At 44.4% G+C, this 15,276-nt stretch overlaps 1 protein-coding gene and 1 long non-coding RNA gene across 2 annotated transcripts in view; one reads left to right on the top strand and one right to left on the bottom strand.

Moving 5' to 3' along the window:
- The first annotated feature begins 5,078 nt into the window (after positions 1–5,078).
- Positions 5,079–10,805, top strand: LOC144328524 (uncharacterized). Its single transcript, XR_013393786.1, has 2 exons — positions 5,079–9,532; positions 9,603–10,805. It is a non-coding gene; the product is annotated as an uncharacterized LOC144328524 (long non-coding RNA).
- Positions 10,806–11,529: 724 nt separating this feature from the next.
- LOC114589417 (cytochrome P450 2G1-like) overlaps positions 11,530–15,276 on the bottom strand; it is a 28,192-nt gene continuing 24,445 nt past the window's right edge. The window contains exon 9 of the mRNA XM_077932361.1: positions 11,530–13,574. Within this exon, the coding sequence (XP_077788487.1) occupies positions 13,393–13,574 (182 nt within the window). The 3' untranslated portion in view covers positions 11,530–13,392. The remainder of the gene's footprint in view (positions 13,575–15,276) is intronic.

Raw genomic sequence — 15,276 nt, 5'->3', positions numbered from 1 at the left:
CAATAAGATTAACTTATAAGGTTCCAATTCCAGCAACATACTTTCTAATTTTTCAAAAAACTCTGTTCTATTTGTATTTGGTGCATATACCGACACTACATTAATTCTTTCCCCTCGGAAAGTTAATTGTATACCCAATATTCTACCTTCCTCATCTTTACAAATTTCTTTTGGTTCCCATCTTTCTTTAACATAGATTACCACTCCTTTTTTCTTTTTTTCCTCTGAATTTACAAATTCTGTTCCCAATTTTTTATTCACCAAAATGTGTCTGTGTCTCTTTGCAATATGGGTTTCCTGGAAACAGATTACATCATATTTCTTATTTCTTATTGCTTTCTGAATTTTATTCCTTTTAACCTTCTCGTTCAACCCATTCACATTCCAAGATAAAATTTTTAAGGTGTCCAGTATTGTCTTTCCCTCTAATCAAAACTCAAGTTAAAAATCGACGCCTTTGTTTCCTAGGAGCCCTCCTCTTCAACCGCCCCGACTCCCACTGCGGCCTCTTCATCTTCGTCTCCTGAGGTTAATCCCCTCTCTCCTTGGTCTTTCACGCTCCCCTCTTTCTCCTTCTCCCCTTCTCGCCCATTCCCTTTCACTTCATCTTTACTTCTAGCTCTGTATTCTATCCTTCCTAACTCTTTTTCATATCTTCTCAAAAACTTCTCTGCTTCTTGTATGTCCACTAATTTAAATTTCTTATCCTTATAAAAGAAAGTAATCCCCTCAGGGAACTCCCATCGAAATTGTATTCCGTTTCTCTTTAGGGCAGCCACCACTTGTCTATAGCCCTCTCTTTTTCTTAACAATCTGGTTGGAATCTCTTTGTAGATAATAATGGGCCTGTCTTCAATTCTGAATTTATTACGGTAGCTCGTCCTTAAGATTAAATTTCTCATTTCTAAGGAATTAAATATCACCAGACAATCTCCCAAAAATTTACTGGCTTTAAGATGCTGTGGTCTTGACATTCTAAATGCATTATCGATCGTTAAGGCTACCTCTTCCTCTTCTAAACCCAGCCATTTAGAGAGCTCCTTAATCATTTTCTTTCTAATATCCTCATTTCTTTCTTCTACCACCCCTCTAAATTTTAAATGGAGCTGCTTTTGTCGCATATCCATCATGGCAAGGTTGTCCCAGATCTTATCCTGTGCTTTATTTAGGTCACCCAGTTCTTCCCTCATCCTCCCTGTTTCTTTTTTTTGTTCTCTCAATTCTTTCTGAAGTTTCTTGTTGGATTCCTCAATCATCTTAGATTTAACTGACAAATCTTGAATTTTAGATGAGAGCTCTCCTACTGCTTCCTCTATCTTTTTGTCAATCAAATCTTGCATATCCCCTAGCTTATTTTCCATATATGTTTCATTTTGTTTAAATTCTTCCTTTATTTTGATCCATAAACTATCTAAATCTTTAATCTCCTCCTGACGTGATGTCTTTCTTTCCCCTGGAGTCCCACCCGCTTTCCTCGAGTCCTTCCCTTCCTTCCCCATCATTATTTGTAGCGCTCCCCCTCTCTTCACCGTTGAAATTATATTACGTCTGTTCTAACAGTTTCCCGGTAACAGTGTGAAACTATATTCCGTCTGTTCTAACAATTTCCCGGTTTGCTCTTTTGGCTGAGAGGGAGAAGAAAAAAGAAAAGAAAACCGTGGGGGAGAGTCTCAGTCCACAATTATCAATCCAAGGGTGTCGATTAATTCGCTCCGGGCTTAGCCTTCTCCTTCACTTCTCTCAGTTCCTCCGAGTTCCTCACCCACCCTCACTTGCGTCGCACCCAGCGCCCAATAAGGGGGGGAAGGAGGAAAGAGAGGGTCGAGGGTGAATGATGGAATAAAGTAACTCTTAAACACGTGTTTGTCCCGCGCCGCTTCTTACCCACTACAGTCAAATTTAGTCTTTAGTTAACACCCGGCGCTTCGAGACCTTCGAATATCTTAAACACTTTGCACACTTTAAACTCTTCTCATCATGAACCTGCAGACGCTGCGGTAGTCGCTGTAGCAGTCTTGGTAACAGTTTATGTTCCTACTCGGGGTTACCTTCTCCCTCTTCACCCCCTCGTAACTTAGATCCAGACATGAGAAAGGGGTCTGCACAATTGGTCAGACTCAGGGCTATCTAAGTAAATCCTCAGAAAGTGGGTAACAAACAAAAAGCAAAAAAAAAAAGAAAAACCAAGGAGGTTCAGCTGCGTCGAAGTGGAGCCTCACCGGCAGGCTCAGAAAAAGGCAGGCTCAGAAAAAGGCGTTGGTCTCAGTCTATATCTCCAACTTGGCGTTTACCTTTGTTTGTTTAGCAGAGTTTAATAAAATCAGTAAAAAAAACAACGTTGTAGTCCATATTATTATTAGTTCGGTTCTAATTCACTCAGTCAGATTGTTTACTAACCTCCTCATTCCTGCGACTCTCTCACTGCGCCATCTTATCTCCGCTGCCGAGGAAAATCCCAGTGAAGGCCAACAAACTTAGAAAAAAAAAAATACCTGGGCGTCTCCAAGCTTCACAAACTCTGCGTGCTTAACTAGTAAGCACTACAGACAATAACAAACACCTAGTCGAACGCCGGAGACCCCGTTCTAATTTCCAAGGGGCTCCCACGCCTTAGCGGTTGAAGCTCCGGGCGTTTCGCTATGGAGTCGGCACTTCCCAGTTTGCGCTAGCGGTCGCCTTCTCTCTTGCTCTCTCTGCCTTTCCCAGAGGAGGCGGAGCGACCGCGTCCACGCTGCAGGTGGCCTGTTCTATTCCATACTTCTAACAACGCTCCTCTGACAATATGGTTGGAGAATCCCTTGTGCACCCTTTCTTTATCCTGCCATAGATAAGCATGCCAGCCAAATCTAGCGTCAAATCCCTCCAGGTCCAACAAGTCCAGATTTTCTAGAACTATCCAGTCCTTGATCCAACACAGGCACGAGGCCTCATAATATAGTTGTAAATTCGGGACAGCAAACCCCCCTCTTTCTCTTCTATCTGTGAGCAATTTAAACTTAATTCTTGCTCTTTTCCCCTGCCAGATGAATCTGGACAGGGTCCTCTGCCATTCCTTAAACATTGTCGTGCCTCTAATCACTGGAATATTCTGAAATAGAAATAATAATCTTGGGAGAATACTCATTTTAATAGCAGCCATTCTTCCCTCCCAGGAGAGTTTTAATCTACTCCAACTATCTAAATCTTTTTTAATCTCTCTCCAGGTTCTGCTATAATTATCTTCCACTAAATTTATATTTTTTGTAGATACCCAAATGCCCAAATATTTCACTTTTTTCACTACCTTAATCCCTGTTTGTTGCTCTAACTGATTTCTTAGATCTTCGGCCAAATTCTTTGTCAGCATTTTTGTTTTAACTTTGTTTAACTTAAACCCGGATAGCTTTCCGAACTCTTCAAACAGCTCCAAAACTTTGTCCACGCCTTTTATTGGTTCTTCTAACGATATTACTAAATCATCAGCATATGCCTTTAATTTATATTCTTCAATTCTGATTCCTCTTATTTCCGGCGTTTCCCTTATTTTATTTGTAATAACTTCCAAAACCATAATAAACAGAAGAGGGGACAGAGGGCACCCCTGTCTTGTGCCCTTTGAAATCATAAAGGAGTCTGTTAGGTTATTAGTAATAATTAATTTAGCCCTTTGGCTTGAATAAATTGCTTTAATACCTTCCAAAAAGGGCCCCTCTATCCCTACCCTTTCCATACACTTTAAGAGGAAACTCCAGGATACATTGTCGAAAGCCTTTTCGGCGTCGATAAATATTAGAGCCGCAGGGATGTCATTTTTAAGTTCTAAATATTCAATAATATTTATTATATGTCTTACATTATCCTTCAACTGCCTGCCTGGCAGAAATCCGGCTTGATTTTTGTGAATTAATTTTATCAGGTATTTTTTTTAATCTTTTTGCCATTATTTCGGCAAAAAATTTATAATCATTATTGAGTAGTGATATCGGCCTGTAGTTTCTTATATCAAGTTTATCCGCATCTGGTTTAGGTATTAGCGTGATGTGCGCCTCTCTCCACGAGTCCGGTATCCTCCCTCCCTGCAGGATGTTGTTAAATACATCACATAAGACGGGGGCTACGTATTCCTCCAAGACTTTATAGTATTTTTGTGACAGACCATCTGGGCCTGGGGCTTTTCCTGGCTTCATTTTTTTGATAGCCTCCTTAACCTCATCCACCGTTATTAGTTTATTTAAATATGATTTTTCTTCTGTCAGCTGTTCACCCCCATTTTTTTCCATATATCTCCCTATCTCTGCTATATCTTCACCCTCCTTTTTTTTTATACAAGGTTTCATAAAATTGAAGAAACTTTCCCTTTATTTCATTTGGATCTTCTATTATATGCTCCTCTATTTTAATTTTGTTAATCACCATTTGTTTTTTCCTTTTTCTTAATTGCCATGCCAATAATCTCCCCGTTTTATTTGCAGATTCAAAATATTTTTGCTTCATTGATTTTATTCTCCATTCTACTTCTTGACCTAATAATGTTGAGTATTGAGTTTGCAGCACTTTAGATATTTGTTTAGTCCTTTCATCCTCAGGATTTGTTGTTAGTTTTTTCTCGCATTCTTTTAATTGTTTGACTATTTCCTCCTTCTTTGATTCTCTTAGTTTCCTTCTATAACTGTTCTGTTGGATCAGAAATCCTCTAAGAACTGCCTTACTTGCCTCCCAAACTGTATCGATTTCGGTTTCTTTATTTAAATTCCATTCAAAATATTCTTTCAGGGTATTTTTGGCTTTCTCAATAATCTCTTCAATTTCTAGTAAGTATTCGTTCATTCTCCACCTGTATGGTCCCAATGATCTACATTTTATTTCCAAAACGATTGGGTTATGATCGGAAAGTGTTCTAGGTTCTATTTCACACTTCCTTGTTCTTATCGAGAGTTCTCTTGAGACCCAGATCTGGTCGATTCTACCCCAACTCTGATGTGGTTCTGAAAAATGCGTAAATTGTTTCTCTATTGGGTTTTTATACCTCCAAATATCAATCAAATCTAAGTTTTCTTGTAGATCATTAAAAGATTTTGGGAGTTTCCCTTGGTTCCCTTTTTTCACTCCTGTCCATTTCCGGTACAGGGACTCCGTTCAGGTCCCCAAGTAGAATTAATTTGTGATTTTCTAATTCTAGCAGCATTTGTTCCAATTTTTTAAAGAAATCTGCTTTATTTGTATTAGGAGCATAGACCGTTACTACATTAAATTTTTCTCCTTGGTGGTTAATTTGAACTCCCAGAATTATTCCCTCCTCATCTTTACATATTAACACCGGTTCCCATTTTTCTTTAACGTAAATCACCAGCCCTCTTTTTTTGTTAGCATCTGAGTTAATAAATTCAACCCCCAACTTTTTATTAATCAGTACATGTTTCCCTCTTAATAGATTCGAAGGCTTCAAGTGCCTCTGCAGACCATTGTAGTTGGTCTGGGGCATTGTTGTGTGTCATTGCTGTAAGAGGGCGGGTGAATTCTCTGTAGCGGGGAATCCATTCTCGGCAGAATCCACTCATTCTGATGAAGCCTCGGAGCTGCCTTTTAGTTTTTGGTAGGGGTAATTTAGTTATTGCCTCAATTCTATCTGTAGTTAGGGCGCGGGTGCCCTCTCCCAGGATGTGACCAAGATATTTGACTTCCTTTCTGCAATACTGTATCTTCTTCGGGGATACCTTATGTCCCTTATGTGCTAGTATGTTTAGGAGAGCTATAGTGTCACTTTTGCAGGATTCTAAGTCCCGCCCACAGAGTAAGATGTCGTCAACGTAGAGCCTCAGGGCGGAGCCTTCTGGCAGGGTCACATCTGATAAATCTTGATGTAGTAGAGATGAGAAAATTGCCGGGGACTCTACATATCCTTGGGGCAATCGGGTCCACGTTAGTTGCCCTGTCTGCCATGTGAAAGCAAAGAGGAATTGGCTCTCTGGGTCTACGGGGATGCTGAAGAAGGCAGAACATAGATCTATGACAGAGTAGACCACAGTTCCCTCCGGAATGGTGCTTAAGAGGTGATGTGGGTTAGCGACTACACCGTGTCTGGGGATGACGAAGGAATTCACGAGCCTGAGATCTTGAACCAAGCGCCATTTGACTGGATTTGTATTGGGCTTTTTGACGGGAAGAAGAGGGGTGTTGCAAGGGAAGGCGCATGGGACTAAAACTCCCATCCTCAGGAATTCGTCAATCATCGGGGTCAGTCCGTCTATTGCTTCCGGGGGAAGGGGGTATTGCTTAGTGCAAGGGAAGGGTAAATCTTTCCTATAGTTTACTTTCACCGGGGTTGCAGACTTTAAGAGTCCTACGGAGGTTGACTCGGTTCCCCATAGGGAAGGGGAAACACTATTTAGGAGTTCGGGCGGAAGGTCGAAGGTGGTATTGTGGGCTTCTTGCAGAACTCCTTGAAAATTGAAGGTGGACTCGTTTGGCATGTGTAAATAAATCCCTTCTTGGCCACATTGTATAGTGGCGTTTAATTTGCAGAGCAGATCCCTCCCCAAGAGGTTGACGGGGCTAGATGTTAGTAAGAAAGTATGTTTAACGGATAAAGGTCCAATGGAAACATTTGCAGGTTTGGAAAGAGGACAGTTCCGAGGAATTCCATCCAGTCCCATTACGGTTCTGGTTTCTTCCCCAGGGGTTAAATGGCTATTTGTGAGAGTGGAATAGGTGGCTCCAGTATCCAAAAGGCAATCGTAGGATTGCCCATCGATTTGCATAGTGCAGATTGGATCGGAGGATGGTAGTTGCAAGACAGGACAAAGAAAAGGGAAGGAGGCGGGATCTGCTTCTAGTTGTCAATGCTCTCGGTATTCTTCTATCGCCATTTCGTGAGCTGGTTGATGGTGTGGGTGGCCTGTTTAAAGGGGTTAAGAGGATCCTTAGTGGGATTTCTGGGTCTTGGTTGTGGAGGAGGAGGGCCCACACGATACTGCGTTTGGGCCGTAGATTGAATAGGTCCATATGAGGGGTTTGATTCCCTAGGCTTGGAGTGGGCAGGTTTCCGGTAATCCGGTCTGTCTGTATTTGGATCTCTGTACTCGGGTCTTGTAATTTCTGTCAGGAGGGGGCAGAATCTCCTTATGTGCCCTACTTCTTCGCAGTTGTAACAAATACGGTGGTCTCGGTAGTCGGGTCCCCTTTGTTTGATTTTATCCTTGTAAGGGGGGACCCCTCCTGCGTAGGCTAATACCCGCGGAGAGTTGGGCTTTTGATCTTTTCTCCTCCGCTCGTCTCTCGAATTAAAGACCGACTTGGCGATGGAAAGGATTTCAGTTATGGTCTTTCCATCATACCCAAGGTGTGCATTGAGGGCTTTCCTTATGTCTGCCGTTGCTTGGTCCTTGAAGAAGCCTTTAACTATGACCTCATGTTGGGGGCTCTCTGGGTCTATCCCGCCCCAGGTTCTAATTGCAGAGACCAAACGGGAATAATAGTCGGACGGGTGTTCTTCTGGTCCTTGAAGGACGGCTTGGACTTTGGTCCAATTTACGGTTCGCTGACCAGCAGCCTTGATTCCATCTAAGATGGCTTTTTTTGAAAATCTTTAAGCCCCATACCCCGTCAGTGGTATTATAGTCCCAGTCCGGGTCGTTAAGTAACATCTGGGCGGTCAGGGGGGCCATGGAGGCAGGTCGATTTGGTTGATAGCCCTCCCGAGTCAAGGCTTCTCCTGCCTTTGCTAATATCTCCCTTTTTTCCGCCTCGTTAAAGAGGGCCCGAAGTAGCATATGTACATCTGCCCACGTGGGGTTGTGGGTCGAGAAGATGGTGGCCACCTGGCGGTGGCATTTGTTGGGATCATCTCGTAGGGAGGGCATCTTGTTGGACCAGTTCATTAAATCCGAAGTAAGGAAGGGTTGGTGGGTAAAAACCATGCGGGGTGGGTCTCCTGCCCTCACTGGGGGTATAGGTAATGCCCGTAGAGGAAAAGCGCCCTCTATTTCTCCGTTCTGTAGATTATCCCTGTTTCGAGTTCTACTGGAGACGGGTCCCTCTCTTCCTCCGTTCAGAAGTTGCCCATTGAGTAAGGGTCCCAAATCTAAGTCTACATGGTCTTCTCCTAAGTTGGGCGTACTTGAGGAAGGGCTGGGCGGTGGTGTATTTGGTGTGCTTTGGGAAGGGGCAGCGGCGGGTGGATTTGCCATGTCTTCCCTTGGTCCTGTGCCCCCCCAGCTCCCGTTCTGTCTCCTGCCCCGGATCCTGGCGGTCGGGGAGCTCGTGGTTTGGGGTAGTAGAAAGGAACGAGGGTCCTATCTAATTGTTCCTCCTGGGCTCTAATGTCATCATATGGGGGAGGTCCGGTTGTTTTTAAAACAGCCATTTGTCGGACAATTCGGGCTTGCTGCCGTTGAAATAATTCGCGGGCTTCAACGAAGGCATTTAGATAGTACAGTTGTCCGGGCTTCTCATCGGCCAGATAAGATTTAAGTGCTTGCATCTTCACGAGATTAAAGGAACCGTGAGGTGGCCATCTCGAGGCCGGTTCTAGGTGGTGGGTAAAAGCGACCCACGAGATGTTGCAGAGATCCCTCAGCTTTGACTTTGAGAGTCCCTTTCTCCCTCTCAATTCTTTCCAGCTAAGGAAAACAAATTGTAGAGGGGTATCAGAGTCCTCTCCAGAGCGGAAAGGCTTCATAGAAGCCTTGTCGCCAGGAGGAGTCCAATCAGAGTGTTGAGAAGCGTGGGCTCCCATTACTCTATTATACAAAATGGGGTATTTCGCTAGCGATGTGTACTAAAAGATAAAAGGGATGGACAGACAAGGGGGAAAAAACAAATAGGGGAGAAAGGGTAAAGAAAAAAATAGTATTCTTTCAGTAATTAAGGTAACTCTGTTTATCTCTATTTAGACTTAATCCTGCCTACCATCGAACCGTAATTAACTTATCATCTATAAACCTCAAACATCAGCCTTAAAACCACGGGTTTCTCTCTCTACCCGATACACAACCACGGATCCTGGAATTCCACTTCAGTACTGCTTGCACAACTGGTCCTAGTGTGGGGTCCCAATACGTGAACCGCCCCTTCTACCCTCCACGACAGCCTCCTGCCTAGCCTTTGAGACTAAGTTCGGAATCCCCTACTGAACGCTTGCGCAATGCAATGTCAGATCAGGGTCCGAGAAAAGACCAAGGTTTGTAAGGAAACAAACGACCTTGCGTTCTCACATACCCGGGTCATCCCTAACAAAGGTCGCCGGGCAGGAGGGGCGGCTTCGTTTGCATAATAAGGGTAGAGAGAGTGAGAAAAGTACTTTGAAGGACGCCTCCGGACGACTCCGAGGGAGGGACGTCAGAGAAAACAGTAAAAGAGCCACGCTTTCCCAGACTCAATTCCAAGACGGAAAACGGAGGAGAAAAGGAGAGAGGGAGATTTTGAAGGACGCCTCCGAGGGAGGGACGTCAGAGAAATAACAAAGGGTCACGCTTTCCCGGACCAAATTCCAAGACGGAAAACGGGGGAGAAAAGGAGAGAGAGAGATTAAGACGTTCCTGGACGACTCCGAGGGGTAACGTCGGAAAACAGTAAAAGTGCCACGATTTCCCCGGCTACGTTCCGAAAAGGAAATCGGGGGAGAGAAAGGAAAAGTTATAGACGTTCCTGGGCGACTCCGAGAGGTAACGTCGGAAAACAGTAAAGGTGCCACAATTTCCCCAGCCACGCTCCGTAAAGGAAATTGGGGAGAGAAAGGAAAAGTTTTAGACGTTCCTAGACGACTCTGAGAGGTAACGTCAGACAGTAAAGTTCCACGATCTCCCTGGCCACATTCCAAGAGGGAAAATCGGGGGAGAAAAGGAGAGAGCTTAAAACGTTCCCGGCCGACTCCGAGGGGTAACGTCAGAAATGAAAGAAGGAAAGTCTGGCTGTCGTGGGGACGTTACTTTTCCACCCCCCTCCCAATGTATTTACTTCAAACCATACTCACGTTCGAAGATGTCCCCCGCGGATCCCGGGATCCCTTTTCTTTAGCTGGCTTTACCTCGCCTTTGCTCTCTCTGGTTGGGCTTCTGGTGACGGTTGATTACCGCCCACAAAGAGGCGGCAGGGAGAGGAAAAAAGGATCCCCGGGCTAAGGTTGCCCAGTGGCGCCCGATCCCCTCTATCTCCCCCCTCACCTTTGCAGGAGAACCAAGTGTCCCTGAGCACGGTCACCAAAACTGTTACCGGAAAATCCGAGGGCTCCCTTGGACAAAACAAAGACACCAACCAGAGCAATTCAGAGCAAAACAGCAGCCAGTAGGCTCGGTCTTTATTTAAGGAAAGACTGTCGTGACAGGACTCCCACCGCCCACGAGGTGAAGCAAGATGGAAGCCCCGAACAAAGGGAGACCCTAACTTTTATTAATTGCTAATCCCCTTAGCTACACCCCCAGAATTACATCATATTTACATCATGATTATATTAAAAGCAGGAGGAGTCAGGGGAGGGGTCGCATAGGTAATCTGAGCATCCTGACACCTGGCCTGAGCCCCCTCCCTCCCTCCACATGAGTCATTTTATGAGGACAAAGGGAAAGGTGGTATTTCCTGCCCCCTGAGGGGAATCCGGCCATGGTCCCTTTGTCACAGCTTGTGTCGAATACACTAATGTGTGCAGTCCATTGTGTCCATGATAGCTTTCTGTCTGAGCCCATCAAGATGGCTATCAAGGCTGTCGTGTCAACTGGGAAGGGCTGCAGAGTACGTGCCTGCTCGGTCGAGGGATTATGGCCGACTGGTATCAGGCCACCCCCCTTTGACAGTCCTTGAAATGTGGAGCAGAATAAAAGTGGTCCGGTGAAGATCCGATATACGGTTGATTTATGGCGAATTTATGAAGAATACTGTCCTCGAAGTTCAAAGCACTTTCACCTTTCCGGAAACGGGTTGCAACATTTTGATTAAATCAGTCACGGTCAATTGAACTCGGAAACTTTGTATTTTGAGAGCTGTCAAAGACAGTGAGGTGGTCGCCGGTTGCCTGCAGTACCTGCGTGGCGGCCACAAGGGGCGCTGTTCGGTAATGCTGATTGGCTGAAGCAGCAGCCGACTGACCTGGAGTTCAGGCGGCCAGTCTACCAATAATAAAGATAGGGCGAGGTAGAGTGTCCCGGTCGACTAAGGGAAAATATACGGGGAAATGAGGGTTCCGTGCGGAGTTGTCAAATAGCGCTTCCTTATCTACGAAAGGCTTTTAGGGGATGCTCCTCTACAAGGGGCATCTCCAGGCTCGGAGAGGTGAGGGGTGTGTGTGTGGTGCTTGTGCATTACAATGTAATGAAGGGGGGGGGTCTCCTGCTACACCTTTAATACCAAAGCGGGGGGGTGTTGCTATTTTATTGCTGTCCTGTGTTTGACTCCAGCTCCTGACACGAGTTCATGGCCTGGTGTGTGAAGAAGGACATTCTCATGTCTGTCCTGCCTGCCCTGGTCTCCTTGGACTTTCCCCAAGTTCTAATATTGTGTGGCAGAGGCAGAGAAACAGCAATCCAGGTCTCATTTCTTCCTCTCCACAACAGCCAGCGGTGACTACATTATATCCTTTATTAGGCATAGCAAACCACACATTATCAAACAGACACCGTATACAAATTGTGCAAAATACGAGCTCAACATAACAAGGGTTGTCCCAGTCAGATCTTTAACTCCAGAGAAAATCAATTTACATATATAACACAAGACAACACTACCACATCGCCAATCAATTAAGAACCACTAAATCTCTTTATAATGGCCCAGTCTTTCTACATGGACAGCACTCAAAAATTCAGCCACTGTTAAAGTAATTTGATCATTCCTGTCCGAGAGCAGGTCCTGAAATGTTGGTAGCATAGAATTGAACCTGTTGAGCAGTAAGGCCTCTAATAATTGTCTTCTGGCATAAATGCCAAAACCACAAGAAAATAAAATAATGCTCCAGAGTATCAGGTTCCTGTTTACTACATTTGCAGAGACGCTCTGGTTTTGGGAGAGCTACCCTAACCATTCAGGGAGAAGATGGTGCTGATGTGGTCTGAAATATAGTCAGCAGAGCAGGCATCATCAGAAAGACCTGAGCCACAGGGTACCGTCCACCTCTGGGATGTTCTGTAATTTTGGTTTTGCCATCTGTCCTCCCCACACAGGGGTCCCTTCCAGGTGTTCTGGACAAAAACACCTCCTCCTCAGCCCCAGCATCACACGATCTTTCTTGCCTGGGGGGTGCCAGGGGGCTTGACACTTGAAACTTCCATTCCAAAAGTCCAGAAGTCTCATTTGTGTGGCTTCATTCCATGGATTATAACACACTGGCCACTACCTCCCAGGTATCACCAGTAACGTTTAGCATGTTGAGCTACTTCACCAACACAGAGTGTGCGCAGTGAGTGGGGAGTAGAAATAAGAAAGCTGTTCAAGCCTTTGCAGATGCCTTGGTACTAATAATAGAAGAACAATTCTCCAGTGTTAAAGAAGTATTAGAAGGAATAGAAAGAAAACTAAAATGTTAGTTAAAAATATGAATCAAGATTTGGTGGATATGTTGCAACAGCAGATTGGTATAGAAGCAGTTAAAAAACTTAAATATTTAGGAATTTGGTTAACATCAAAGAATATAGATTTATTTCAAAATAATTATACAACGATGTGGAATGCAATTAAGAGAGATCTGGAAGTATGGAGAATGATGAAACTATCCCTATAGGGAAGGATATCGGTTATCAAAATGAACGTGCTACCAAAAGTGTTATTTTTGTTTCAATCAATTCCAATAATCAAGGGGGCAGTGATATTTAAGGAATGGCAAAAAATAATTTCAAGATATATCTGGCAGGGGAAGAAACCAAGAATCCAATTCAAATTGTTAACAGACGTTAAAGAAAGAGGGGGCTTCGCCTTGCCAGACTTGAAATTATATTATGAAGCGTCTTGCCTCTGTTGGTTGAAGGAATGGATGTTGTTACAAAACAGATTTGTTGGATTTAGAAGGTTTTGATAATAGGTTTGGTTGGCACACATATCTATGGTATAATAAATAAATACAATCTCAATTAACCAATTATTCTATCACATTCCTTCCTGCACCCGGTGCAGAAAGTAGCTCCCCTTTTAATTAGGCAAAAAATCAAGAGACCACAAGTGTGCAGCTAGGTAGGTCAAACTGCAAACATACACCTCTGAAACCAACCTGGTTCCTGAGTAGCATTATTGACCACTTTCAGATAAAGAAAAACCAATCCAGGGGGTTTGACTTAGACCTTGAAACTTCCATTCCAAAAGTCCAGAAGCCTCATTAGCACATTGGCCACTACCTCCCAGGCACCACCCGCAATGTTTAGTGTCTCCCCCCAAACCCCCACCCAATTAAATTTGTTGCCCCTTTCCCTGCCCCGCTTCTCAACCAATCGTTCCTCAGCGCGGAATAGTGCAGAGCTGGTAGGCGGGTGGGATGTTTGCAAAACCGTTTGCTGTGGCTGTGAGGTCGATGTCCTCGGGGTTGTCGGGGGACTTGAGCGTGAAATGTTGCAGGATGGAAGTCAGGAAGACAAAGAGCTCCATGCGCGCTAGGCTTTCCCCGGCACAGATCCTTTTCCCTGGGGAGAGAATCAAACAGCACTTTATGGCTTTAGTTTGGTGCAAATTTAATTTTTTTTTTTTTTACAAATTGTTATTTGGTTTTGTGGCGATCACACAGGGTCCCCGGACATTTGACGGTCTATTGACCCTGTGCCACCACTGTGATTGCTTTCTTCACTGCCACCAACCCGTTTCCCTTGGGTACTCACGGAGTCCAGACAGTTGTTAACATTAACAAATAATCAAGTTTATTTATAGGCATGGGCAAGCTTATGGTTTCAGTTAATTTTTCTTGGCAGTTTCTTACTCTTAGTTCCTTAACTGTCCTATGTGTTCCTAACAATTTCAAATGCTCTACGTGGGGCTACCTTTGAAGGTGACCCGGAAACTGCAATTAATCCAGAATGCGGCAGCTAGACTGGTGACTGGGAGCGGCCGCCGAGACCACATAACACCAGTTCTGAGAGATCTGCATTGGCTCCCAGTACGTTTCCGAGCACAATTCAAAGTGTTGGTGCTGACCTTTAAAGCCCTAAACGGCCTCGGTCCTGTATACCTGAAGGAGCATCTCCACCCCCATTGTTCTGCCCGGACACTGAGGTCCAGCGCTGAGGGCCTTCTGGCGGTTCCCTCACTGCGAGAAGCCAAGTTACTGGGAACCAGGCAGAGGGCCTTCTCGGTAGTGGCACCTGCCTTGTGGAACGCCCTCCCACCAGATGTGAAGGAAATAAGTAGCTATCCTATCTTTAAAAAAGATCTGAAGGCAGCCCTGTTCAGGGAAGTTTTTAATATTTAACGCTGTATTGTTTTTAATACTTGATTGGGAGCCGCCCAGAGTGGCTGGGGAAACTCAGCCAGATGGGCGGGGTATAAATAATAAATTATTGTTATTGTTATTATTATTATTATTCCAACTATCACCTGACTCCACCTAACCGTCCTCTCACTCACTCAACACACAACTCCACCAACCCACAGACTTATCCTCCCTCTTCCTTCTCCAACTCCCAACCCTCAACTGACTTCCACACAGCTTCACTCTCACTCTAACTCCTCCTATCAGTTTCTCTCTGGCCAATCACATCACACTCATTTAACCCTTTCCTTATGACCCAACTAGGAGGCAAACGCCACAGGTTTTTCAAATTAAAAATTCACAGAGATGACGATGTTGTTGTGGTTTAGTCGTTTAGTCGTGTCTGACTCTTTGTGACCCCGTGGACCATAGCACGCCAGGCACTCCTGTCTTCTTACAGAGATATATAAGTAATTAAAACAAGATTCCAAGGAATCTCCTGAACTTCCATCCTCCCCTTTTGTGGGTCCCATTATTAATCATTTCCTCCCGCATCTTTTATGATACTCCAAATCCTTTGCCTGTTCCATTATGTCCAGTATTCAGCCTTAAACTACAAGTGATACTCCAATCCTAGTAATGATTTTAACTGTTTACAATGGTCTTTAAGATAAGTTGTAAATTTTCCCCATTCCTTATTAAAAATTTGGTTTTCCAATGGTACAGAAGTTATCCCTCTACAGTGGTACCTCAGGTTAAGTACTTAATTCATTCTGGAGGTCCGTTCTTAACCTGAAACTGTTCTTAACCTGAAGCACCACTTTAGCTAAAGGGGCCGCCAGAGCACGATTTCTGTTCTCATCCTGAAGCAAAGTTCTTAACCTGAAGCACTATTTCTGGGTCAGTGAAGTCTGTAACCTGAA

The sequence above is a fragment of the Podarcis muralis genome, chromosome 7 (assembly GCF_964188315.1).
Source record: "Podarcis muralis chromosome 7, rPodMur119.hap1.1, whole genome shotgun sequence".
Classification (NCBI taxonomy): domain Eukaryota; kingdom Metazoa; phylum Chordata; class Lepidosauria; order Squamata; family Lacertidae; genus Podarcis; species Podarcis muralis.
This window is presented reverse-complemented; position numbering and strand designations above follow the sequence as displayed.